Source organism: Lissotriton vulgaris, chromosome 5 (genome assembly GCF_964263255.1).
Source record: "Lissotriton vulgaris chromosome 5, aLisVul1.2, whole genome shotgun sequence".
NCBI lineage: Eukaryota > Metazoa > Chordata > Amphibia > Caudata > Salamandridae > Lissotriton > Lissotriton vulgaris.
The window spans coordinates 1562562963-1562589926 of record NC_141693.1 but is presented as its reverse complement, the minus strand read 5'-3'; the positions used below and the strand labels follow the sequence as shown (position 1 = coordinate 1562589926).

The 26964-nt window shown below is 42.0% G+C and overlaps 1 protein-coding gene across 2 annotated transcripts in view; it reads right to left on the bottom strand.

Moving 5' to 3' along the window:
* Nucleotides 1-587: 587 nt before the first annotated feature.
* The window catches only part of LOC147715161 (immunoglobulin superfamily member 1-like), a 235359-nt gene continuing 208982 nt past the window's right edge, over nucleotides 588-26964 (bottom strand). Inside the window, exons 8-9 of one of the 2 annotated variants that reach the window (XM_086923635.1) lie at nucleotides 4059-4111; nucleotides 588-945 (exon numbers count right to left, since the gene is read on the bottom strand). In XM_086923635.1, the coding sequence (XP_086779761.1) occupies nucleotides 856-945; nucleotides 4059-4111 (143 nt within the window). In that variant the 3' untranslated portion in view covers nucleotides 588-855. The remainder of the gene's footprint in view (nucleotides 946-4058; nucleotides 4112-26964) is intronic. The other variant, XM_086923634.1, reaches the window with a different exon arrangement.

The window sequence follows — 26964 nt, the reverse complement described above, 5'->3', positions numbered from 1 at the left end:
GATACAGATAGAAAACCAAATGTGAGATGATGATCCTAAGGAACAAGTGAATGTCTCACACCACCCACAATTTGATGACCATTGTAAAAGGATAATAAATATTTAGATGTGGTTGGTCATGGTTTGACAGTCAGTGAGACTGGTTAACAGTCACTGGGTGCAGTTGACCGTCATTGAGAGCAGTTGACAGTCATTGCGTGGAATTGACACTCATTGGAAGCACCTGACAGTCACTGGGGGAGGTTTTCGGTAATTGGGTGCAGTTGACACTCATTGGAAGCAGCTGATGGCCATTGGGTGAGGTTGACAGTCTTTGGGAACCGTTGACAGTCACTAGGCTCAGTTGACAGTCACTGGGACCAGTTGACGATCATTGGGAACAGCGGACAGTCATTGGGTGAGGTTTTCGGTCATTGGGTGCAGTTGACACTCATTGGAAGCCGCTTATTGGCTTTGGGTGAGGTTAAGAGTCACTGGGACAGTTGACAGATACTGGGTGCAGTTGGCAGTCACTGGAAATAGCTGGCAGTCACTGGGTGCAGTTGACAGTCAGTGGGTGAGGTTGGCAGTCATTGGAGGCAGTTGACAGTCACTGGGTGAGGTTGACAGTCACGGGGAACAGTGGTCAGTCCTTGGATGCAGATGCAGTTCTAATCATTGACATGTTATGTATTTAGAAATGACTCTAAATAAACAATCTGAAGTCATATTCTGTCTCAGGCTCGGAGATATAGGCAGGCATGTTTGGAGTCAGTATCTTTGATATGAGTCAATACATTTTTGGTAAATGTTCACATTGACCCTCAAGGAAGATAACAGAAATTGGGACGCCAGCAAACTTCCCACGACGCCTTCTTAGCAGAAAATCTCTGTGGTGCTGCCCAGCCTGGAATGGGATGATCCCTGTGTCGACCACGTCAGGGACACATATGCGAGATCCGTGTCCTTGGGAAAAGAAGAAAAACATATGAATTCTAACTAATTGTCAAAGGGTCAAGAAATAGCTTACTATATTGCTCCTCCCATAATTTACCCACTATGTGACAATTGTAGGTTAAAATAAGGAACTTATGAGGACGCACACAGTATTAATTAATCACTGCAGATCACACTAAGAGGCAGTGGACGACGAAGGCTGGTCTGGGACTCCACCTGCAGCCAGTGGTTGCAGGGGTCACAGGCCAGGTTCAAAACCAACAGTGTATCCCGTTCCCCATGTACCACCGTGAACGTCGCTGTGCACAGGACGTCAAATTAACAAAAGTGCCTCTGTCACAGTAAAATAAATGAATGTAATTTTTGTGCATTCACTGTTGTATTTATTTAGATGAGGAGAGGGTATCTCCGATGCCTAGGGGAACCTATCTTAAATAAATCTGGGAAGACTGTATATTTTGGTAGTTTATTTTGGCACACCTTACCTGGGTATATCCCTCAAACCCAGATCCAGAATAGTGCCTACATAAGTATTCAAAATGTAAAATACAGATTAATTCTTATGTTTCTTTCCCACAAAAGACTCAAAATTATATCATCTTAAAAATACAGACACTAATATATAAGTATCTCTAGCATTTGTTGCTCTACTTGCATGCCTGTACTTTTCACTTTATGACAATATACATTTTGTAAAAAATGAAGATTAAACCATACATTTTCTCCTTAAGGTTTTTTATGTTTGGTGTGTCATATGTGCAATGCACATAATTTAGTATCAATATTAAACTGTATCAACATCTGTCTTTTACTTTTCCCTAATTGACCGATTCTTGAACGATGTCTTTTTCTTTTCATCCTTGAACAAACCCCAGACCTCTGCGCCTGTTACAGGGCGAAACACACACTGCCTGAGCTCTGATCCAGCCTGCCATCGTGTTAAATGGAGGGCTAAATGTACATAACAAAAAACATGTAAAATGATATTGATTTTGTTTAATTGATATACAAAATACAATTCTGGTAATCTTTTATCAAAGCAATATCGACTCTTTTGTGAAAAAGAAAAATAAGAATGAATCTGTATTTGAGTGTTTGAACACTCGTGTAGGCACTTCCAGCTTTTCTCCCTCAGTTGTATTTATAGTGGTCTTTCCAAGTTTTCTGGATCGCCTGTTATACCTGCGAGCGGATTTAGCACTTGGCATCCATCGGACCCCAAGAAGTGATGCAGTGCTAGGCCAGTAGGGCACCTATGATGTGGCTGGTTAAACCAGGCGTCACCACTCATATGGTTATCGGTAAGTCAGAGCACGTGGACAACCCAGTGCCTGCCTAGGCGGATGAACATGCATTCCCTTGTGCCTCAATAAATGTGTGCCCACTGTGTAATTTAGAGTTTAAGGTTTGACTACATGTACAATCTTGGGCATGTCACGTTTCACTTAAGCGTGTTTGTAGCCCCCAAGCACTTTGAGCAAGGGCCATGCCTTGCTCCTTGCGCGCAGTGTCATACTGTTATGGTACCTGAAGCGGAAGACGGGTTGACCATGAAATATCAAGATCTAAGTGGGGTCTGATGCTCTACTTACTTCAGGACACATGTGCACATGAGATGAATGCCACACTTGACCGGATAAGGTTGAACAATTAGACCCCCTCATTGTAAGTGGCTCAGTGATAGGTGTCATAATTATTGCACTTGATAAATAACAATACCCTGGGGTATGTTATGTTTCATGTTTGATAAATATCACATATAGTGTTTTTGGAGAATAACATATGTATTCTGGTACTTACTACAACAAGATTTGCATGTCACAGTAAATGCTGTAATCTTTTCTTTTCTCCTGTTAAGTTCCAGCAGGTAGAAAAAATGTAATGAACGGTGAAGCATTTAACATGCACAGTAATAACTAGGTGCAGAAAATACCGCTCATCTCAGGATTCCAACACCAGACACCTAGCCACTCATATTCAGGCCTTAGAAGTGAAAGGATGGAGTGGGTGACGGACTTAATATTTCTTTTTGCTATAGATGTGCTAGTAAACCTTTAGGTGAAGTGTATAAAGGACGGAGTTGTTACCGGTAACTAAGTTTTCACTGCCCTAGAACCCAAGGCATCTTCATGTTGATGGAGTTGAGCAGATCACTAAAGCTGTAGGACAGAGTGCCCCATTGTTCCCTTCACTCAAAGGAGATATGTTTGTTCTGTAAACAATTAATTGTCCCATTGGGTGTACATTTTCTATTATTAATTCTAAAGAGCCTTTAATTTTGTAAACTATGTTTAGGACACAATATTCTGACAAAGGTATTCTGGCACCATACCGCCCTGTTCCATTTTGGTTTTTAGTTTGTAGTTGGCCCTGCAGGTTCCTTATCTAATGTCATATTTCCCATAGTAATGAGGGTCAGTGAGCAGATTCCTACATGATGATGGAGGATCTGAAAGTCCTTCGTACCCTACTAATATTTATGTCCGCATGTTTGATGCTTAGCGAGGTAGTCGAGTAGTAGGGTGAGCGGATTTTCTGCTGGGCTGCCCATGCACCAGCGAGTGAGGTAGGTGTGGAGGCGGGGCCATTTCAAACTCACTTGACTTCCTACACCTGTTGCCTAGGTGAGCTGATGATATAGGGATGAGGCCACCTCCGCCACACAGAAGATGGGTCCAGACCTCCAGCTCCATAACTGCACGTGCCACTGGTCGGTGCACGATGTGCCACTGGTCGGTGCACGATGTGAGGCTGGTGGACATTGGCTAACACACCTGACAGCACCTGAAGCTGTCCATAACTCGTTACTGAAAGTGATGATTGGGTCGGGCCATTATAAGAGCTGTAGGTGGGATGCTGGAGACCACAGGTGCGGGGAGATTTGGAAGCTCCTATCATCTGGAAACACAAGTGATTCGGGAAACAGGTAATTGAGGTTGAAACCACAATTCCTATAGGTAGGGCCCAAGCATGTAAACATGTACGAATGGAAGGAATGGAAATAAACAAACTACAATGAGCATTGTACGCAGGAGTACTCCTCGGACATGACAATGTGCCAAAGAGGTAACAATATGGGAACTGTATTCAAATAACAGCAGCACTGCCTAGATGTTACTCACGTCTTTAGGGGGTGATGATTGCGCCGATGTGTCCTCACGCACTGAGGCGGCACCTGTGAAGAGAGAAGGCGCAAACTGAATACGATGAAAAAAAAAACTGTGGACCTGTCCGTGGCTTGGCTGTGTCGTGCCTTATCTGTTGTCACATGCTGAGTTACAACATATTTATTCGCATATGTACGGTATGTGAACGCTAGATGATGTTATCACCTTTTATCTGAAATAGAGGCATAGAGCAACAAATGGGAGCGGAGCGCTACTCCCCTCGTGTAGCTCTCTCTGCCATCAGCTGTTCTCTAGCCTCTGAGACTTCTCATTCTGAACTGCTGCTCATACATATGTCTGCAAGTTACATTACACAGACAATCTGCGAAGATTGGGGCATATTATCAAGGGGGTTTATCTCCGCTTTTTTGGCTTTAAAAGCCAAGAAAGGGGGGATAATTTTATCTCCCTATCACCTAGCTGTCGCTAACACCAGTTAGCGACAGCTAGTAGGAGATAGCGACCATCTTGTGCCCCGCTTTGCATGTCAGTGATATTTATCACTAATGACATGCAAAGTGGGCGTGCCAAGATGTTAGCGACTGGAAACAGTTGCTAACATCGCTATCTCCTATTACCAACTTTTGGAGATATTCGCGCTAAGCGCGAATATCTCCAAAAGCTAACACCTGCCCCTGAGCAGTTCTTAGCCATGTTATCCAATGGTAGGTGGATAACATGGCTAAGAGCATTTGCTCGATAATGCAAGAATATCGCTGACTTTACAGCGATATTCATGCATTTCGGCTGATTTTTATCGCTTAGGAGATAAACCTTGATAATATCAAGGCTCCTAAGCAATAAAAATCGGCGATGCTCGGCGATATAATTTCGGCCGCTAACCAAGCTGAGCGATATTTTTCGCTCATGCTTGGTAATATGCCCCATTGTCCACACATTTCAGAGACTCATGGGTCTGTAGTTGTGCTTTACATACTCCACTGCTTCTTTCTCTGTAGCATTGTACACCATCTGCTCCAGCCAGCAACAGGCATCGATTGGTGTGATTTTAATACAGTAAATCCACCCCCCACCCAGCCAGAGCGATGTGCAGTTACCACAGCTCCCAGTGTGTTCTTAAAACAGTAGGGACCCGTAACCGTGTGAATGTAGTGACTTCACAGCATTTCCCAGTGTATTCTTACATAGCTGCAACGTTTCACAAGTCCATGTTTGACATGCTGCTCTAGTCCGGGTTTTTTCTCTGAATTCTGGGATTTTTGGTGATGTTTTATAACAGAGTAAACAAGACTACAAGTCCCACAATTCATTTGAAAAAAACCTGGCCTGGAGCCGCACATCACGCATTATCCTAGGAAACGTGGCATTGCTGATCTTACTGCACTAATGCCTTCTCTCAGTGAATTGGAATTAAAGACATGAACTATGACTTATATAGTGCTGATGCTACCCCAAAGGGCGTCCAGGTGTTAGTACTCTATACCAGTTCAAGGGAATGAAAAGCTATGCTAGTTGAAACCTCAGTTTTTTTCCAAAAGGCCATCAGTCCGATTCCGATGAGGGCGGGAAAGCCTCCTGCCCGCATCAGAATGTGCAATTCAGATTCCTTTCCAACCAAGCCATTCTGATGGCCTTGGTCGGAAAGGAATCTGACACGGTTTTCCTGATGGCTTACCAGCGGCTCGGAGAGCCCGTCCGCCATCCGGAAACCCTTCAGTACTCCCCCGGCCGGCTCTTTCCAGCAGAGAGAGTACAATGGCAGTTTTCTACTTCCTTTTTGTGTCTGTCTTTCTGGCATAAAAAGGCAGGGGGAAACTGTCTTTGAGGGCCCACAGAAGGGCCCCCATGGGTGCATGGCCGTCGAATGGCGGCGTAGATGCCCCCTGTTGATCCTTGCACTCGGTGGTAGGCACCTTACGGTGCCTGCCACCGGGTGCAGGGATTAACTGCACCCCTGCTCTTTCAATGAGCGTATGCATTCCGTTCGGAATGCATGCTCTCATTGAAAGGTATAGGCATGCGACCGAACAGGGTTTGGTCGCATCCTACTTGCAGGTCTGTAACTGACGACAGGAGGTCCTTCGGTTACAGTTCCTGACCGATGTCGGACAGACTCCAGTCCGTACGACATCGGAATGAGGCGCCATGTGGTCAGCAGAGCCTTTTAGCTTCGAAGGAAGAGGGTTCCACAATTTAGTGGATATGGAAATTCCTCACTGTCTGCACTTCATGAACTTGTGGACCAACAGAAAGTTCTGTAAGACAAAGCAAAACTGGCAGTTATAGAGATACCTAGAACATTGGGTCAGCGTTGTTCACGGTTTTGTGTTTAAAGCATTAGACTTTGAACATGATTTGCTTTTGCAACTTAAGCCAGTGAAGAGATTTAAGGTGGATGTTATTAGGCATAGGTCAGCAGCGGCGGCTCCTTTCGTTGGAGCGGCAGAGCTTCGCCCCACTTAAATTACCCCAAAAGATGAAAAATACAATGGTGATTCATTACCATTTTATTTTTTTATCCTCCCATCTTGAACCAGCCGTTAGGATGGGTGCAGGACCACTGTTCAATGACGCAAAAGACACACAAATGATGGACGGAATGCAGAGCAAATCAAAGCATTCACCCCCTGTCAAGAGATCAGGGTTAAATCCATCATTCTTTTGCTCACCATGCCACCCCAGTTTAGACCTGGCCATAAGCAAATGGGAACAGCCCAGCCTGCCAAGCCAGGTCCTCCCTGGACTGAAAACACGCATCCTAGGACCGGTTTCAGGGTTTCACCCCTCTTCAGCCAGGATAGCTTTGCATTTGTCACCCCGAGTGGGTCTGGTATGCCCAGACGTGGGTCCCATGCTCGCTATGCCACTGGAGTCAAGCTATCCTGGCTGGTGAAGGCTGAAAGCCCAGAACCGGTCCTAGGATGCTTGTTTCCAGTCCAGGGAGGACCTGGCCTGGCAATTTGGGCTGGACTGTTCCCATTGGGTGCAGGGGCAAGACTGATTTGCCTATGGCTGGGTCCAAACTAGAATGGCATGGTGAGCAAACAAACGATGGATTTAAGCCCAGATCTCTGTACTGGGGTGAATGTATGACATTGTTCTGCATCCTGTCTATCAATTGTTCTTTTTGCACGGTACAATGACAGGCCGCCAGACATGCACAATTTGGAACCTCTAACCCAGCTGTCGTAAAACAGCTGGGGACCACAGAGTGAGGCCACTCCCTCCAATTGTGGCGCTGTTCTCACAGCATGAGAGCAGCACCAGGATTGGTGCCCTCACTGCATCCAGTTCCTGAGAAGAGGCCTGGAGCAGAGGGGGTCGGTTCAGGTATGTTTTTAAATATTAATAATTGAGTTTGCGCCTGCTCCCCTTCCTCCGTCAATGACACCTACTCGTACCCGTGCGGACCGCATATTTGCGTGCCTTCAGCCCGATGTTGTTGTAATGAAATGGCCATTAACCTTGGTTCATAGTCTTTTTTTCATGTTCTCTTTTTGTCATAGTCTTTTTTCAGTTGAAGTAATCACCCGAAAAATGCGGACAAAATAATTATTTACTCATCTCCCAGTTTTACAATGCCACTAATTTAATAAAAAAAAAAAAATTCCAACCCTGAAAATGATCCTCCCAAAATGGTGCGGACAAATTTCCGAAACTAGGCCGCCATTTTCTTACAACCGCGGTCTAGTCTTTACTCGCATATGAGCATGACTGGGCTTTTTCCTGCCAGCATTTAAACAACATCCGGCTGAAGACACGCTAATATGCGGTCCGCACGGGTACGAGTAGGTGTCATTGATGGAGGAGTGCTGAGCCAAGTAAGATCTTTTCTTCCCTAACAGGAACCCAGGATCACTGATAAATGCTTGTTTTTTCCTCCAGGCCACACTATGGGGAATAACTAACTAATATTTTGCATTTACCCATGGCCCTTCCCTTGACTCAAATACTTTATATGCATTCTTCTAGGGTTACTACACTCCCCTCCACCCAGGCAGTCCATGAGGCACAGCGCTGCCAAAACAGAAAGTATGTTATTACAAATTGTGAACAGTATGTTTATATGTTTGTTTTGTCTTGTAATGTTTGCTCATGAGTGTTTCTTTCTTTTTATCAATGTTTTTAACGATTAACAATGCTTTCTCAGAATAGAGTAGTCTGATGTGTTTGAAGGTGTCACGTTGGATACAAGCACTAATTAAATATTTTGTACTACTAAGGGCACCGACACAAACTATAGAGGAACGCATTGATTTTAGCACTGCATATGGTTTGGACCTTGCCACGTTAGAAGTGTGCAGGCAATGTGTACTAATCTCTTTGTCACTTTATTTCCACGAACAGATACTACGAGTCTGATTTCAACCGTATATATTAAATTTGGTGCTCACACATTAGGTGTGCATCTGTTCTTTATTATATTATTTCTTTAGTATAGGATACTTTTTTCACGGAGTGGTGCGCATGGGGCTGGTCTCCATGTGGTCCTGAAGAAGAGGCTTAGGTGACACCTCGAAACATGTCGACCAAATACTAGGGAAAGTATACACATAACAGTTACACTTCATCCCTACTATTAACACCTTTTTATCCATACCAACTAGGAGCAAGAATAAATAAATCACTCACTAGCTAGCTATTTTTAGCATCACCATCACCACTCCCCCAAACACTGCACTACACATTTTTCACAAAAAGTGCTCCTATGTAGTTCCCCAAGTTGCAGCATGCCCCAGACAGTAGCTGTCTGGGATGGCCCCAATGATGAAGCATGTCACTGAGGGGCAACCCCTTGGGGAGTGAGGGGACTCAAGAAGAGAATTTTCTCTTCTTAGTTTTGTGGCGTTGTTTCGCACATTTAGCGGAAGCCCTTCCCTTTGGTTAGGTTCTTTGATTTGTCATTTACAGATTTGTTAATAACTGTTATTAAATGTAGAACTAGCTGTTTGAAAACCTGTTTGTGTGAAGTTGATCAACTTGATTTCGTGAACCCATGCCTACGAGGCCAACAGTATTATCGTAGCAAAGGTGTTACTGTCGCTTCAAGAAGAGCAGTTAGTCTATAGCTACTGAGTTATGATATGGGAACACGCTTGTAGAGCAGCTGTAAAATTAATCCATTCCAGCAGGGGGAATGGACTGATGTCTGAATTATGTTTTTATAATAAGGCAAAATAATTTTGGCCCAGTTATTCGCATCAATCTGAACCAAGGCAAAATAAATTCCATAAGGGCCTGTTGCATGTGGTGATCGGGAAGAAGTAATACATTTATGACTCTGATCTATTGTAATTTAAATATGAACTTTAATTAATTAGGTGTAGTCTCCTCTTCTGTTGGGCTCCTTTATAGCTCTCTCAGTAGATTCCGAAATCCCTTTGAACCATTAGTTGTTATTATTTCATGTGGAAAACAGTCCATGCTTCTTTATGATTGATTAAAAAGTCGCTAAAAGCACAATTGAGGTTATAAAATGATGTTAAGAGTGTCATATCTATCCCTTCAAACATGAGTTATTTGCTGATTCAATAAATAATTAGTATTTAGAGCCTAAGCATCAGCAGGTTATGGCCCAATTGTGACTAAGGGCAAATCCCTATGGGAATGATCATGGAATAAGTCTGAGTTTGGGGATTAAACTTTAAAGTTTGAGGGCAGTCACCCACACTATTTCCACTAGAATTTAATACAAATGTAGACACAATTCCATGAGATACACTTTTCCCCTACCATCAGCTGTAGATTGAAAGGCACTGGCCAATTTCCAACTAAGATTTGATGTAGATTCAGTTGTAAATGCATACATCTAGGGATAGTAATATTCATAGCCCGGTACCAGAGTCTCCACTACCAGTACACACATTTTCTTTATTAGCAGATTAATATTAATAGGAGGTTAACGTAATGATCGAAGTGTAGCAATTCTAATATTATTAGGGTATATATATTAAACCATGAAATGAATGAATGAATTAAATGGTTTTTATATAGCGAATGGCTACCCGGGAGCATCCCAGCGCTGTAGCGGTTACTAGAGTTGGCAGGCAGGCTAAGGGAAGAGCCACGTCTTTAGTTGTTTCCGGAATGCGAAATGGTTAGGTCACCTATGCAGATGCAGCAGCAGGCTATTCCATAATTTTGAGGCATTATATGAGAAACGTCGGCCACCACTTTTGGCCTTCTTAATCCTAGGTACCGATGCAAGATACAACTCAGAGTGGAAGCTTCGGTTGGCTTTGTAGGGGTGAATCATGGCTTTTATGATAGGAGGTTCATTCCCTCCTAGAGTCTTATGAGCAACACACAGAGCCTTAAAATGAATTCTCTCCTGCACCGGTAACCAGTGGAGGGCACATAGTGCCGGCTTTGCCGAGCAGCGATTGTGGGTTCCCGTAAGCAGTCTTGCGGCGGTGTTTTGTACGATCAACAATTTTGTGGTGAGTGACTTTGGGGCGCCTAAGTAAAGGTATTACCATAGTCTATCCTGGAGATGATAAACGCTAGGACCAGTGTTTTTTTTTCTTGATCAGGTAGGAGGGGCAGCACTTTGCGTGTCATTCTTAGCATGCCATAACATGCAGCAGCTGTCTTCCTGGCTTGGACTTTAAATGTAAGATTATGGTCCAACCAAGCACCCAGGCTTTTTATCTCACTTTTAGGGCTGGGTGCAGGACCCATACATGCTGGCCACATGGTGTTAGATTTAAAAATTTACCTGGTTGCCATGTCAGTCCACAAATTCATCATAACCCAATGGTTTTTCAAGATCTCTATTGATAATTATAAATCGTTTTTCTCAAATGTGATGTATTCAACATGTATTTTAGATAGGATGGGGCTTGGAATGATTCTTAAACAGATATTTCTCTCAATATGATGAAGTTTATATCATGCAATGACTCGGCCATCCAAATTAAAAGCTTTGTATTCTCCTTTCTTCACATATAATAGTTACAACTTCCATTGAAAATCAAGACCATTAATGGATTTCTAGCGCAAATCTCACGAGGATGCCCCAGTAGTGTTATCAGCGACCCAATGGATGGCAGTGTAGCCTCACGATATGCAGGTACTTTGCATATCATGAAGCAGCTCTGTCACCCATTGGGTTGCTGATGCCACTAGTATGGCAATATTGGAACTGCTACGATAGATATTTATGTTAACTTCCTGCTGTTGTTAATCTGTAAATTCAGTTGTTACTGCATGTATTATATCACCATTAAGCCCACTAGCTACAGTTTGATAGCTTTTTTTGGGGGGGGGCAGGGGGGTTGGTGTTACATAACCTCTCATAAAAACTACTTTGATCTGATTATCCTGATGACAGCAAATTATGTATCCAGTTGGGCTCATTTTGAATTATTAGTATTGTCTTTATTAATATTCACCCGTGATGATTTAAAACATGGAAAAATCCTTGTAACTGGATATTTTTGTTTATCCCATATGGTTCCCATGTGTTTAGGCTTTTACATGTTTTTATTTGCATTTATTACACGCCATTGAAAATCTTCTCTATTAACTACGTGGGTACTGGTTTGCTCAAAATAACACCATTGTCTTTTACAGAGATATACCGTGGAGATAGATTAGGAAATACCACAGACGTAGAGAGGGATGAGATGGAATCAGTTGTTTCTTGTAAAATATTTCCTGTATTATTCCTGTATCTATCCCCACATCTGTAATTGTCAGCTAATTTCCTTAAGGGGATCAGCCAAATGTATTCACCTTTCTCAACAACCACTGACTGGTGTTCTAAAACTGTTACGAGATATTCTAGCAATTTGCTTGTTTTCACTGCTGATGATGCATTTTGGGCAATGCTTTTGAGTGAATCGGAGATGTATTTTACTTCCTGGGAGTGAGTGTCAATTGTGGTAGAATCAACTTCCATAGTAGGCATCATGGTCCCAGGGTCCTTGTTATGGCTCCCATGACAGTCAGATGAGACATTAGCGTGGTGAATCATCTTGTTCTATGATGGTAGTATTAGCGAAAATTGTAGTTAAAATGGAAAAAGGACGGGATGTATTGGCATTATCCTCAGTAGTTTTTTCTCACTCATTTGTATGCCAGATCTGCAGTTTGTGTGCTCCCATTATCAGAAAGTGGATCTGTACCTCCCTCGGGTGACAAATATTCATGTTTTTAATTTATTGCATCATAAGATAGTGGCAGAAGATTAGTCACTTTGGGATCAAATTACAGCTCAGTGCCCACTTTACTAAAAATAGATTCTCCTTCTGGGGATAGAATTTAAATTGGGCCTTTTGAATTGTGATATCCAATTCCCATACCACTCTTGTTCTAAAAAGCCCTCCTCTGCCTAATCATCCATCCTGCTCTGTGCATGTATAACTGCAATGGAGGCTCCCAAAGCAGACAATCATGGTTCATAACCCTCAATGTTTATTGTAACAATAGTTTTTATCACAAGCATGTGTTAGTATATATAGTTTGAAAGTCAAATGTGAACAACTTTCTAAAGTGGAAGTCACCTTTACCTCATTCAGGTGACAATGTCTCATAGTCTCCTGCTGTCTCACTTCCTGGTAGTCCTTCTAGGAGGACTACTCCTGCAAACGTATAAAATCTGAGTTGAAGACCTTGTAAGTTGGCTAAAGTACTGTGATTAAATTTTCTTCGTTTCTGTTGTTTACTATCGGACCTGTATCTTTGCCTATGCCAGCCTTGCCTTGTCTTGTAATCAAGTTAAATTAAAGGAAGGAGCCCATAGCGAATTACCTTGGGGGACATGTTATTCTATCAGTCGCTAGTTTTCTTGTATTTTGACCCTAATTATCTTTCTAACATACATGATAAATGTGCTTGATCACCAATTAAATTATAGATTACAAGTCTGAAGTGTAATACATCTCTCATTATAAGATTTTCTTCCACTTCGTAAGTGTCTGATATACAAGATCTGTACTCAAGTCCAGATATACATTTGCCTCAACATGGACACAGAAAGTTCAAGTTCCTTTTTTAAACACCAAAACGTATTACCTTCTATTCTTATGAGCTGTGATGAGTGGACTGGTAATTCCATAGAGACATTTATTTGTTTATTTTACTTTATAATATATAGCGCAGAATAAACCAAATGGTGTCAGCACGCTTTACCTAAAAAATAACAAGTTAAGAGAAATTTCTTACAATGTATGAGTTAAAGTAATAACTAGTGAGTTAGAAACCATGACTGGCATAGGGAACAAAACATGCATATTTAATACTCACTGAAGGAAGCAATGAGCATACATTGGAGAAAGCTAGTAGTAGTGAGATAGGAGAAAGTAAAACTGAGAAGGGATGAAGGGACAGGCAGGAGGGAGGAGCCAAAGTAAGGAAGACCATGGAAGGCTAAAACATAGTAGACAGCAATGAATAGAAAAGAGGAGCAGAAGGAAGTGGGAAAGGCTCAGGGGACAAGAAGACACTAGGTGGATGTCAGGGATATGGAGAGAACTATGAAGCACAAAAGGAAGTGAGAGGTGGTGGCCCAGAATAGGATGAGATGGTAATTTGAGTCCCTTGAGAAGCAGGTCATTATTTAGTGGAAGGAAGTATGAATGGAAGAGCTGAAGAGACAGGAAGGGAAGCAGACCAGGAAACCTTAAGCTAGACGATCTGAATAGAACCAGCATGACATATGACTGGGGAGTAGGAAAAGTATTTTGCAGAATGAAAAATTAAGCATACATATGAAAATGAAACGGATGTGTTTCAAGTTATTTCTAAAAAAAAAGCAAGTCCATGGTACATCTGATGTTTTCTGGCATAGAATTCTAAACAGGTGGGGCAGTGCAGAGAAGGAATGGCTGTAGATGTTTAGTGAATTATGAAGACATTCCGGTTATTTTTCATGAAGTGCTTTGAAGTTAATAAAGGTGGTTTTGAACTTAATCATCACTTTAACAGGGAGCCAGTCCAGATCTCTAGCGTGATATGTTAATATTTATTTGTCTTAAATTCCAGCCTAGCAGCAGAATAAAGAACAGATTTAAAGTGCTTAAGTATATATTTTGTCCAGTGCAATCAAAGTTGAGTTTCCATAATCAGTGCAACAAACAGCAAGAGCATGAGCAATTAGCCTCACTTCAAGAGGTGGCAGATATGGCTTCAACTTTTTAAAGTGTTGATCTTGCCTTAGATACCGTGTGAGCAATATGAGCAGGCAAGGTAAGGTGGTTTTCTACTAGAGACGCAGACACTTTACCTCATGTGCTGTGAGTGTGAGAATGTGATTGAGGGCGGGTCAGGTAGCAGTTGACATGTTGGTGAATATCATTAGATTTGTGGAAGAAAATGCATTGCATCTTTTCAGGGTTAGTTCTCAAGAAAGTTTAAGACATCCTTTTTTAAAGGTTTGATAATCAGGACATGTTGTTCCAGTAAATGGTATCGTGCTAGAAGTGCAACCATAGATTTGAGAACTGGATATCAATTGAGTATTATACAGTAATGGCTATCATCTGTATAATTAATAAGAATATAAATTCAACAGGTAAAATAGTCTTTAACACTTAATCCTATAATTTGAAAACCTGTTCCAGTCATAGACATGCAAGACCACCACACTTTTTTATATTGCATATTGTAAGAAGCTGGCTCTGTGTATACTTTACCAAAGTAAGGTAAAGTGTGCACAGAGGCTTAAGTATAGAATTCGAAAAGCTCTATTTGTGGTAGTGTGCTCGAGCAGTTAGGCGTGTTAGAGGGCTGTGTTAAGCATTTGCTGTACACACTCAGGCAAGAAATGGTTACACACACTCAAAGACTGAATCCAATACCAATTGTTTTGAAAAAAAATATTACTTTGTTAGTTTATTTTAGAACCAAGAGAAACCCAGATGCTGGTAAGTAATAGTTTCAAGAATAGGAATTATACTTTTCAAAATGCAGTACAAATTGTTTCCAAGGCAGTAAAACTGCTTTACAGTAGTGGAAATACTTTTGTATTGTCAAAGTAGATCAGTAGAACTTAGCAATGAAAAAGTAGGTAATTGATTGCAATAGGAGAACATGCAATGCAATCCTATGGGAGGAAAACAGGTATATGCTTTAACAGGTAAATACAGGACTTACTCTTTCAGTCTTCTGGGGTTAGACCAACACTGGGCAAGGTTCAGCTTAAGGTAGGTACTCTACTACCAACGGGACTAGGGCGGACGGGTGCAGAAGTCACTGAACCCAATGTTGATCTATGGAGACTAGTGGCACTGAACAAGGTGCGGATTGTAGGTAGGTACCCACAGTTTCAGGGCACGGGCCCTAGGGATTAAGGTGAGCACAGGGGGGTGCAGGGTGCAAATCAGGGTCTGGGACCCAATGAGTTTCAACTGGGAATCTCGGTCGCACAAAGGCTGTAGGCTCGGATTAGGAGGCTGGATGAAGGTGACCACCGGCTGAGAAGATAAGTTGGAGGGTTGCTGGACACTGTTGGGTGGCCGTCCCAAAGTAGGGGGGCTGAGGATGCAGGGGTGCCTTTTGGTGTTGGGTTTTCTTCACCGGAGCCGGTCCTTGAGACCCTTCATGTTGAGGCTGTAGGCGACTTCGTGGGGTCCAGGAGAGGTCAGCCACTGATGAAGTCGAAGTCTGGATTCCTGCGGAGACATCACTAGACAGGTAAACCACTCAGACTCTTGCCGGGGTGTCAGGCGGAGAGTGGGTAGGGGTAGCAGATCCGGCTGGATCTGGAGGCCTTGAAGATGGAGTTCTCTGGACAGGGCTGCTGTCCTAGTGAGATCTGGTCTTTGCTGAAGAGTGGCAATCTTCTTGGAGTTCTTAGAAGTTGCTGGCCACCTGACAGGAGGGGTCTTCTTTGAAGGTCTTTGAGCTGGAGACAGGCTGGTAGGGCTGGGGCCAAATCAGGAGCCATCTTCCAGAATCGACTGCATAGCGTCTTCTTCGCCCTATTCTTCTTGGGTCGCAGGAATGTGAGGATCAAGGTCCAGGGGTGCCCCTAAATAATGGGCTACTTGCCTCTAGGGTGACTAAACCCTAAGCCGGTCCCCTCTTTTTGGGGAGGGGGCATCCCTTAACCTCATTGGGTAGAATCCTGTCATTCAAGATGGAGGGTTTCCTAAGGACTTGTCCAGAACACCTTAGGAGTGGTCCTGGCAGAGAGGGGACACAGCTCTCCTGACTACTAATTTTCCAGCCGACCTTGCAGCCAAAAGTGAGGCCTGGTCAAGGGATGGGGCATTTCTACTATCTGGAAAGGCCCAGGTCAGCATAATAAATAGCAGGAAGAGGGTCACTGCCCTGAATGATTGGAGTATGGTTGATTCAAGGAAGCCAAGTCTTTGTTAAATTAATTAAAGATTTATTTCCAGTAAGTAAAACCCACGACCAGGAATCAAGGGAAGCAGGCTCGTAATGAACTAACATTCTTACAGCAGTATTCTAAGAACACAAAGTAGAATACATGTAAAACGTTCCATAAAGTAACACAGAGTAAATATATGAAATACATTACATACTACACATCCTCCCTCCAATAAAACAAAAGTCAGAGAAGAGAAATTACAAAAGAAGAAAAATGATTAATTCAAAACATAATCATGAAGTCTAACAGGAACAGATCTGATTCTACAACCAACACCCATACCATCCCCCGTACCATCAGCAACCGAAACAGGTTGAGGGAGAGAAGTGACATTTGAGGAATCACCATGAGCTAAAGGGGCAGGATCAGGAGAGATGATTACAGGAGGATTTAAGGCAACGGGAGAGGAAGTGGAAGTATCCCCAACCCCAAACCAATCAGAATTCGAACTGTAAAAAGAATCTGAATTCTGTTTGTTAGGAGAAATAATTTTTGCCTGTTGGTCAGAGATTTTAATAAGGGCATTTTTGTTCCACCAACCTCTTTCAAACAATAGAGCAGCAGTACGAGAAACCTTAATAACTTTCACAGGAGCAGAAAATTTAGATTGACCTTTAGAAATTTTCACAGGTTTTTTTATGATCACCCAATCTCCAGTAACCAGAGACTTTTCTGCCACATTCATACGTTTGTCATAATGATCTTTGTAACGTTTTTGTTTCTCCTTAACATGTTCACGAATTTTGGGTAAATCAATGTTTACCTGAGAATTTCTCATTAACCAAGAAGGTTTTAACTTAGAAGTCGGAACACGACCTCGAAGTAAAACGAAAGGAGAAACTCCAGTGGTACTGTGAGGGGTACAATTATAGTTCCAGATTTTTTCACAAAGAAAATCAGAGATATCTAATCTGTTGGCGCAAGCAGTTTGAACAGCATCCTTCAGTAGACGGTTTGCTCTCTCAACCAAACCATTTGATGAAGGACTATACAGTGGAACAAGAGTATGTTTTACATCCAATTTATTTAAAAACGCATTAAATTCATTTGAAACAAAGTGTGAACCATTGTCAGAGACAATTTCAAGAGGAGTACCATCGATGACAAATAACGATTTCAAGAAAGAAATAACCGAAAAGGAATCTGGATTTTTAACAAAAGAAAAATAAATCCATTTTGAAAAATAATCAATAGCAACTATTAAAAAAAAAATTTCAGGATTGAAAACAGAAAATGGACCAGAGAAATCCAAGGCAATCTTTTTCCAAGGACCTTCCGGCCATTCTGTGGGAATGAGAGGAGAATTGGACAATTTCCAATGCTTGTCAGAGCATAAACACTGAGGGCATTGATTGACGAACAACTTAACTTGGTTATCAATACCAGGCCACCAATAAATGGATTTAATTTTATTAGTAGTACCTGTCATGCCTGGATGACCCTCATGAGCTAAGGAAATAATAGATTGTCTGATGCCGGAAGGAGGGACAAACTTGTCCTGTCTGAATAAAATATCACCCGAAACAGACAACTCAGAAGCAACTTGTGCATAATGTTTCTCCTCCAAAGACATACTCCTATCCATAGGCCAACCCTTAATTAAAAAACGTTTAACATTTTCCCGACAAGAATCATTCTCCATGCCCTGCAACCAATCATGTTTAGTAATTTTGAAATCTCGAAGGGCATCATCAATTGAAAAGACACACTCCAGATCAGGACTGACAGATTCTTGAGTAGGTAAAGGAATGCGTGACAAACAATCTGCCCTGATGTTTTTTCCACCAGGCAAATATTTAATTTCGAAATTGAACTCCTGTAGACGTGCCAATAGTCTAACTAAACGAGAGGAGGCTCTATTGGATGAGCTTTCCCCAAGCATGTAAATTAAGGGTTTATGGTCTGTGTACAATTGAAATCTTGTTCCCCAAATATACATACGAAATTTCTCTACAGACCATGAACAAGCTAATGCCTCTCGCTCAATGGTACTATAGTTGGCCTCAGCAGAAGTTAAAGAACGTGAAGCGAAGGCAATGGTACATTCTTCACCTTTAATCATTTGACTCAGGACTGCTCCCAAACCTCGGGAACTGGCATCAACAGTAATGATACTCTGTACCCCATGAGAAAAGGGTTTGATGGCTGGAGCAGAGAGAATCATATTTTTAATTGAATCAAAAGCCATTTGTGAATCAGTAGACCAAACATATTTAGCATGTTTTTTCAAAAGGTCTCTGAGAGGCTGAACGACTAGAGCATAACCTCGGACAAAACGAGCGTAATACTCGCTTAATCCTAGGAACGCTCGCAGAGAATCTTTATCTAAAGGACAAGGAGCATTCTTAATGGCTTCTAACAGGGAAGACTTAGGTTTAATACCATCCTTAGAAAGATTGTGGCCTAAATAGTCAACTTCATCTGCTAGAAACCGGCATTTCTTTTTGTTAACTGTGAGACCATAATTAAGTAAAGTTTTTAGGACATATTCCATTAGAATGTAGTGTTGATCAAGAGATTCAGAATGAACCAGGATGTCATCCTGGAACGCTTGAATTCCAGGACAATTATTAAAAATGGTATCCATTAACCTTTGAAAAATACTAGCTGCGGAAGCAAGCCCAAAGGGAAGTCTTTTATACATGTAAACACCAAAAGGTGTAACAAAAGTTGTCAAAGGTTGACTCTTTAGAAAGGGGAATCTGGTGATACGCTGAGCGCAAATCAATAGTAAATTAAAGATTTATTTCCAGTAAGTAAAACCCACGACCAGGAATCAAGGGAAGCAGGCTCGTAATGAACTAACATTCTTACAGCAGTATTCTAAGAACACAAAGTAGAATACATGTAAAACGTTCCATAAAGTAACACAGAGTAAATATAAGAAATACATTACATACTACAATGATGTTCCTGCTTGGGGGTAGGTGAGAGGCACTTCCACTCCGAGCAGGCTTTGTTCCTGACCCAAGAGAGCACAAGGGCTCCCACCTCAGAGTGTCAGAAACATGTCTGTGTGTGGCAGCCTGGTCTAGTTGGTCGTTTTTCAGGAAGCATCTCAAATATGTCCTCTGAGTGCATTTTGGAATACATCCAACACTGGCATCAGTGTGGAGTTATTATGCTGAGGAGTTTGATATCAAACTCCTTAGCATTCAGGGAAGCCATCTTAGAGCTGTGGAGGTCGTAATGACAAACTCACAGCACATGTACTCAATATAGCTGCACTTAAAAGTTCTGTAATTGGGCACAGACACTAAAGGCATAGGTCTCCAAACTGTGGGGTGGGGGTGCAGCATTCACTCAGGGAGGCACGGACTCAGCCCACCACTTCACCTTCCATTGTTGCTTCCCTCATCAGAAATACGTTTGCTGGCTGTGTTTTATAACCCCATCTTGGGTTAGGGCTGTTTGATTGTAGTAATCATTCAGAACCGACTGTCAGCATGTAGTTTTACCAGCACCGCACTGCACTGACGCCAGCACAGACGTTCCTCGATTGAAAGGGACAACAGCACAGATGCCAGAAAGTGCTGTGAATTTTGCATGCATAAAGTTGCAAAATACTTCTACTTTGCTGACCAAGCAGCATTTCTTCACTGTTGCCTTTTGTCTCGGGGTTGTTCCTTGTGGTTGCAGTATTTCCGATCTGGCTCCTTCTCTTCACCTCGCTCTTGAACCCTTCCCCCTCAAGGTTATCCTAGTTTGTAACCTTGCAGCTACTGCCTTTCACTGCAAGCATTTTACAACACGTGTATCCTTCCTGAGGATTCCCTTCTCTGGCAGGTAAGAGTTTTGTTTTATTTTTTTTAAGCCTCCGTCCTTTCCCCTTCATCCTACTACTAGTGGGAACGTTGGATGCTTTGAGGAGAAGCGGATGTGGCATTAATGCACTTGCTGATGACTTTGGTTCAGGGGACCTGGGCTCAAGTCCTGGCATTGCCTCAAGATCATGTGATCCTGGGAAAATTCACTTATTTTACCAGTGACTTACAGAAAATAAATCTGACCTTGATTAAAGTCGCTGGTGCTTGCCTATCTGTTCCAATCCCTAGAGCCGAGTCTACAAACCTAATATAACAAATATTGTGAAGTATACCTGCCATCTGCCCTCTCTTCTTTCATAGATCAAATTTAAATGCTTTCTTGTGCAGCTTTTTCTGAATCTTTGGAAAGTGATCTTCTTTACTATCCAACTATGCCAACAAATTGACTCTTGATTCTGCTAGCTAGATGTATATATCCCCTTGAATCACTTATAATCACATGTATGCATGATCTAGAGATCCCCTAGAACATCCTGGAAAACTGTGGATGGCCTCCGACTGGCATGGCAACACCTGGACATACTCAACATAACATTTTTCAATTGTGTCGAAAAGCTTGTTTTGCGGAACCCTTTTTCTGGTATCTTGTCTAGTGGCAAGGATGTGGCGCAACAGCCAGAGCTGATGACTTTGGACCTGGGGAACCAGGTTCAATTCTTGGCGTCTGCTCAACGCCCTTTGATTCTGGGAAAATCACTTAATCTCCCTGTGCTTACAAAACTGATGGTGTGCTTGTGTAATGTAAAAGATACTCCTGTAAAGTGCTCTAAAACTTTTGGATCATGTTCAGGCTATATAAAACTGCAAAAAAATATATTACAAAATGTTGTGAGCAATCCTGTTTCTAGGTACCACTCAAGACTGGAAGTGGAGTACAACCTAAGGATGGCAGTAGCAAGAATCCATCCACACATTGACCATCTCTGTGGAGAAAAACAGGCACACCCCTCACATTTGTTTTGAAAGTGTTTTTACTAATCTATGCTAAATTATGTGTTTTATGAGAAAAATAAAGTACCAATGTATTTTTTTTTGTGCACATTTTTTCTTGGATACTTTTAATTCGAGCTATATAATAAGCACAGGCACTACAAACACTTTAGTTTACTAAACACTCTTACTTTATTAATATGCCATACACGACCTGAACTCTGCAGGTAGGAATGGCTATCAATGAGTACCAGCTTCCAAGTATGGGGGCTTGACATGTAAAATGTTTAGATGGGGGGCTCAGCCTAACAAAGTTTGAAGACCTCTGCTGTAGGGGCATATTGTCCATTCCTTCACTATCAGCACTGGGAAACATCTTTTGAATAGCCATGCCCTTTAGAAATGTACTGATTGATTAAGTATGTGGGAGTCACTGACCACCTGATGTTCCTACATACCATTAAAACTGTTTTTTTCCAGGCAATCACCAGTGTACTGATATGACAAAACCCATTTAGAGATATTTTAACAAAAGAATGAATAGCTATTTTGAAATGAGTTTGTACCTTTCTTCCAACCAACCTCTATGCAACACCCTTGTATCGGGTACATACATTATCAAAAATGACCACTAACCTGGGCATAATCAGTAATAATGGGTTTAAAATTTAGGGCTGACAAGCTCCTGGCTGGAAACAATCTTCTAACCATTAACTGGTACCATACAGGCTACAAAGACAACAATACAGCAATGTAATTCATGCTGGGCTCCCGCCAACCTTTACCCAAGGTTAATAGGGTGAGTAGTAAACATCTGCTCAGTACCTTGGAAAGTAATGTTTGGAAGTGTTCTGGCTCCTAGCTCTCTTTCCAGTACACAGATGTCCAGGGGAGAAGCTTCAGGGAGATGTTTGGGGTGTGACACCCCCCAAACAAATGCATTCCTTGCCTGCAAGTTGGGTCTGGGGGACCTGAGTTTGGTCTCCTATACCTTTGTTGGTTTTTCTCTTGTCCGTATTTCACTAAAAGCTTTTAATTTGTTAATTTCTTTTAGCAGGAACTTAGACAGAGTCCCACCTAATACAAATCAGTATTGTACCTGTTCCTCATGGGAATAGTGTATCCCAAGTCTTGGTTCATCTAATCTCTCTACCCTTCGGCATATTGTTTTTTAGTCTTGGAAATTTGAAATGTACCCTCTCCCCCCCCCCCCCCGAATCTCACTGACTAAGTTACGACCCTGCTGATGTCTTTATGCAGTATCTTTTAACATCCCTCTTAGGAGCCTCGCTCACATCAAGTGCTTCCAATCTGAGCTGTCTTCCACCACAAACTTCCAACTTAGCAGGCACATCTAGTCTGAAACCATGTCGATACATCATGCATGTCCCAGCCACCCACTAAATCGGCATGGCATGCAATCAGTACGGTGAGACCACTCTAAAGATAAATATGTACTAGACAATGATGAGCAACAATGAGAAACACAGTAACAACGTTCTGGTGTTTGTAATAAGAAAGGAACATCTACAAAATGTCCATGTTGTGCAAGATGCTGCTGCTGATCTAGTAGCAAATATTCACAAGAGAGAACACATAAAACACATAACTGAGGCTTCTATTGGCTCCTGCCTCAGAATACAGTGAAAAGTACAACTTTATGGTGGGATCATAAGCTACTTAAGATGAGACTTCTAACTATCTTGAGAGTGGAATATTCCAACTAGAATCCTGCGCTCTATTGGGAAACCTTTGTTGAAGGTGTTAATAGTAATGACAGAATATTCTAGGGGTCATCCTTTGCCACTCATGCATTTTTTCAAATGATAATGATAATGATGACCATTACTCCACAGCACTATTTACAGACCAGCTTGACATAATAGATACTCAAGAAAGCAGAGTGCGGGCATGAGGTGAGATCTCAGTGGAGTCTGATCATGATGTTTTTATTGGATTTAGGTGAATTTGCACGGAAACATCAGTCTTTCAACATTTATTCCTGTGACTTCTTAGCACTGACTTTTCCCCTATACTTCTTTTAGCTCTATTGAAAAAGGGGTGTTTGGACAAAATATCGGAAACACAAATATCGTGGGACAGAATATCATGTAAAAAATATCGAGGACAAGAAAATCCTGTAAGTCACTTTCTATGGGTAAATAAAGTTGTATTATATATAACTCCACAAATATGTACCTTGACAATATATATATATGTGAACAAGGACTTTGTAAGCCCGAAACGCGTCTTGCCCTCTTGCCTACCAACCTTTCCTGCAATAAAAGACCTGTGAATTTTGACTTGTGGTCCGTCTCCTGCTTGCCTCGCTGTTCCTGGGTTGCGCTGGGACTGGAAGTGGCGTTCTTAGGAGTTTGCGCATATATATATATATATATATATATATATATATATATATATATGTGCAGAAACTCCAAGTTGCCACCTCCAATCTGCGAGAACAGGCGAAGCAGGAGACAGACCACAAGCTTCAGGAACTGATTTTTTTATTTGCAGGTTTTTCTCGTACAACCGACCATGACGCGTTTCGGGCCTTGCAGCCCTTGTTAAATATATATATATATATACACATATATACATATATATATACATATATATATATATATATATATATCACCACAACCATCCCTCCGAAAGAAGAACGCGGAAAGCCAAGGGGAATGCAGGTCAGACAACTCGTTTATTTCAGTCCCCAGCAATGGCGGCGAATGCATTTCGGCTAGTGTAGCCTTCTTCAGCGCCCAGCACTGCAGCATGTGAAGCTCACAAATGTTCCCACCTGCTCTCTGTATACGTTCAGCAATGACGCTCCTCCCCCTAATGTGGTCGACACACCTAGTTTTGAGTCCGTTTCAATTGTTGGACTGCAACTCCCAGAGTGCACTGTGCCGGCACAGCTGGGTCGGTGGCGTGGGGGAGTGAGGCAGACTGTATACATATATATATTCCAAAGAAACCAGGTTAAAGTTGCGCTCTCAGGTAATCAGACAAACAAATCCAGAGTGTAATATGGGCAGTTTATTACACAACGCGTTTCAGCATAGAAGCCTTGTTCACGTGTACCACAACACAAGTGACTCCGGTATTTAAACATAAGTTTCAGCGTGATCAAAAACAAACCAACAACATAAGCATAGGACTAATACGCAAAAGTGTAAGAAGCTTGGCAGACATGTTGGAATGGTACAATCAACATCGTTATGCTCTCTACAGACATCGTATGTACAAAGGTAAATAACTGTGCGGCACAATCAATGTATAATACATGACGTCATTTTCAAATTCATATTATTTAAGGGTTATTAAGTCCTGGCCAGTCCGTGGATCTCCAACGGACACTAACCCAAGAGTGGATATAACAAAGAGTAGACATAAATGTCAGTCTAAATCGAAACAATATTCCGATGTGTATACCCACAAATCCAAGAGACGTAACTATATGGACAACGTCCATTGGACAATAAAGGGCCTTTTTCGTACCAGCCCTTCAACTTGGTTTCAAGGTCATGTTTCATAATTTCAGTTGGATTTTTGGTTAGTACTGTGTAGTTATGTATCGTTATATTTCTTTTGACAATTAAATGTTGCCAACATTTTATGTTAAAATGTAGATGTCGTGAGCAGCTGCAAGCATTGGGGATGTAGGGCACTCAGCCCTTTATTGTCCAATGGACGTTGTCCATATAGTTACGCATTGCAATCAACTCTCAGGTAAATAGAGAGCTGATTATATACGCACGTGTAATCACGGGCGTCACAAAGCGCTATAGTCCTAGTAAACTGGGGACACGCTTTTCATGCAGTAACGCTAAACATTGCCCCAATGCTGCAAAAACCAGCGACATCAATAAAAATGCAATGGCATAAATATCAGTTAAAACTACATGTCCCAGCATGCCTCAACTAATCAGGGGCGTGCTCAGAGGCTGAAATGTATAGAAATAATGAAGGGACCACACATACAAGCTACCGTGAACAGGAACTACGGTTCAAAACGCGTAGGTGTTTGTCACGTTTTTGAAATAAAGAAACTGCAACTAACATCAAGGTGTGTGCAGCGAGTCCTTGGTAATTCATAACTTGGGACACTGCCCTGGTCCCATCGCTGGCACCGACTGACAAGCGCTCCTGCTGCGACAGGACAACTTGTATGCAGTAATCACATACAGCGGAGAGCCCGTCTTCCGACATACCGCGGAGAAGAAACGCCGAGCGGAGCTGTTCTGCAACGCCACGGAAACCAGCAGAACAAACAACGGCAGCGTGTGTACACCAGGTTGAGCGCCGAACGCGCCGAGCCGGAGGACCCTGCGCGATCCGGGAGTCTCCCAGGTAAGAGACACGCTTCTGGCAAACATCAAAGTCAGGAAGACACAGTGAAAAGTGTCGAGTGCTTAGCAATTCATACGTTCAACAAGAATAAGAATTAGAGACTTACTTGCACAGCCCACCTTCTAACAAACGAACCATCAGTCTAAGTGAAACGGTGCCCTGCAACGCCTTTACAAACGCATTCAACTCAGTATACAGTGACTGTGATAATTAACACAAGCAATGGAGGAAAGGAGAGTTAAAAGAGCGACCAAAGCAGAAAGCATTTTCCAAACAGACACAGAGCGGGAAAATAGAGATGAAACAGCTGCAACACCACAATCGATCCCAACTACTTGTAAAATGTTATTCACACAACTGGAAAAACTAATGAGGAAAGAAATCTGCAGAGAATGGGAAATCCTAACTTTAGAGAAATATGTAGAACTCAAGATGGTACCAAGAGGTCTTCGTATTTTTACCTTGCCTAACCACCCAGACACCAAGCCTGAAATGCTTGAAGAATGGGGCAATAACAACATGGGGTGCTCCAATAACATGATGCTCATAATCATCAAATATGGAAGAATAGAAGTCGAAGAACTACATAAAAAAATTGCGGAAGTGGAATCGAAAATAACAGCTTGAAATGAGGAATCTGGCACAATTAAAAAACTAAGAAGTGACATGGAAAAAAACTTAGATAACCATGAAGAAGATGTACAGAACCGCAAACAACGTAAATTTTGTAGGGATCAAGATGACTACAAATATGGCACCATTCTAACCTTTGCCAGAAAATATGACATTTATAAACAACAGTGGGCAACGGGAACATTGACACCTGGTGAACAAACTAGCGGATCTGAATCTGATTTCAGTGAGGGCGAACAAAGACGCCCGGGTCTTCGTAGAATGTCTTTGTTAGACGAAATACAGCTGCTCTATCACGTGCAGCAAACACCACAAAGCAGCAGCAGGGGCCGAGGTCAATACCGAAACCGATCCAGAGGGAGAAGAGCCCAAGCTCCAGGAAATCCAAGCGCAAAACAAGACGCAGCAAACGCGGATGGAAGCAGATACAACCTAAGAGCCCGCACGATCAAAAGGAAGTAGGACAACACTCCATAACAACCCCCAATCTAGTAATAAATCTCTCAAAATACAATCCACCAATAACAGAAATGAAATTACTAAACAAGGGGCTTTGCTTTTGTCCTGAAACTCATCATGATACGACGGAAACCAAGATAGACCTGTACAAATACACAAGAAAACTGAAATAAAAAAAATTCTTTGCCAAGAAACCAACTAGCAAGACCAAACTGCCAGAAGAGAACGCTTCAGCCAATATGAACTCAGAATATCGTACCTCCGAAGTTCCACAGTTAAGAGTTGCCTATGAACTGGCAAATGAAATGGAACAAGCTGAAATTACAGACACCCAAGTATTAGATGAAATGAATATTAA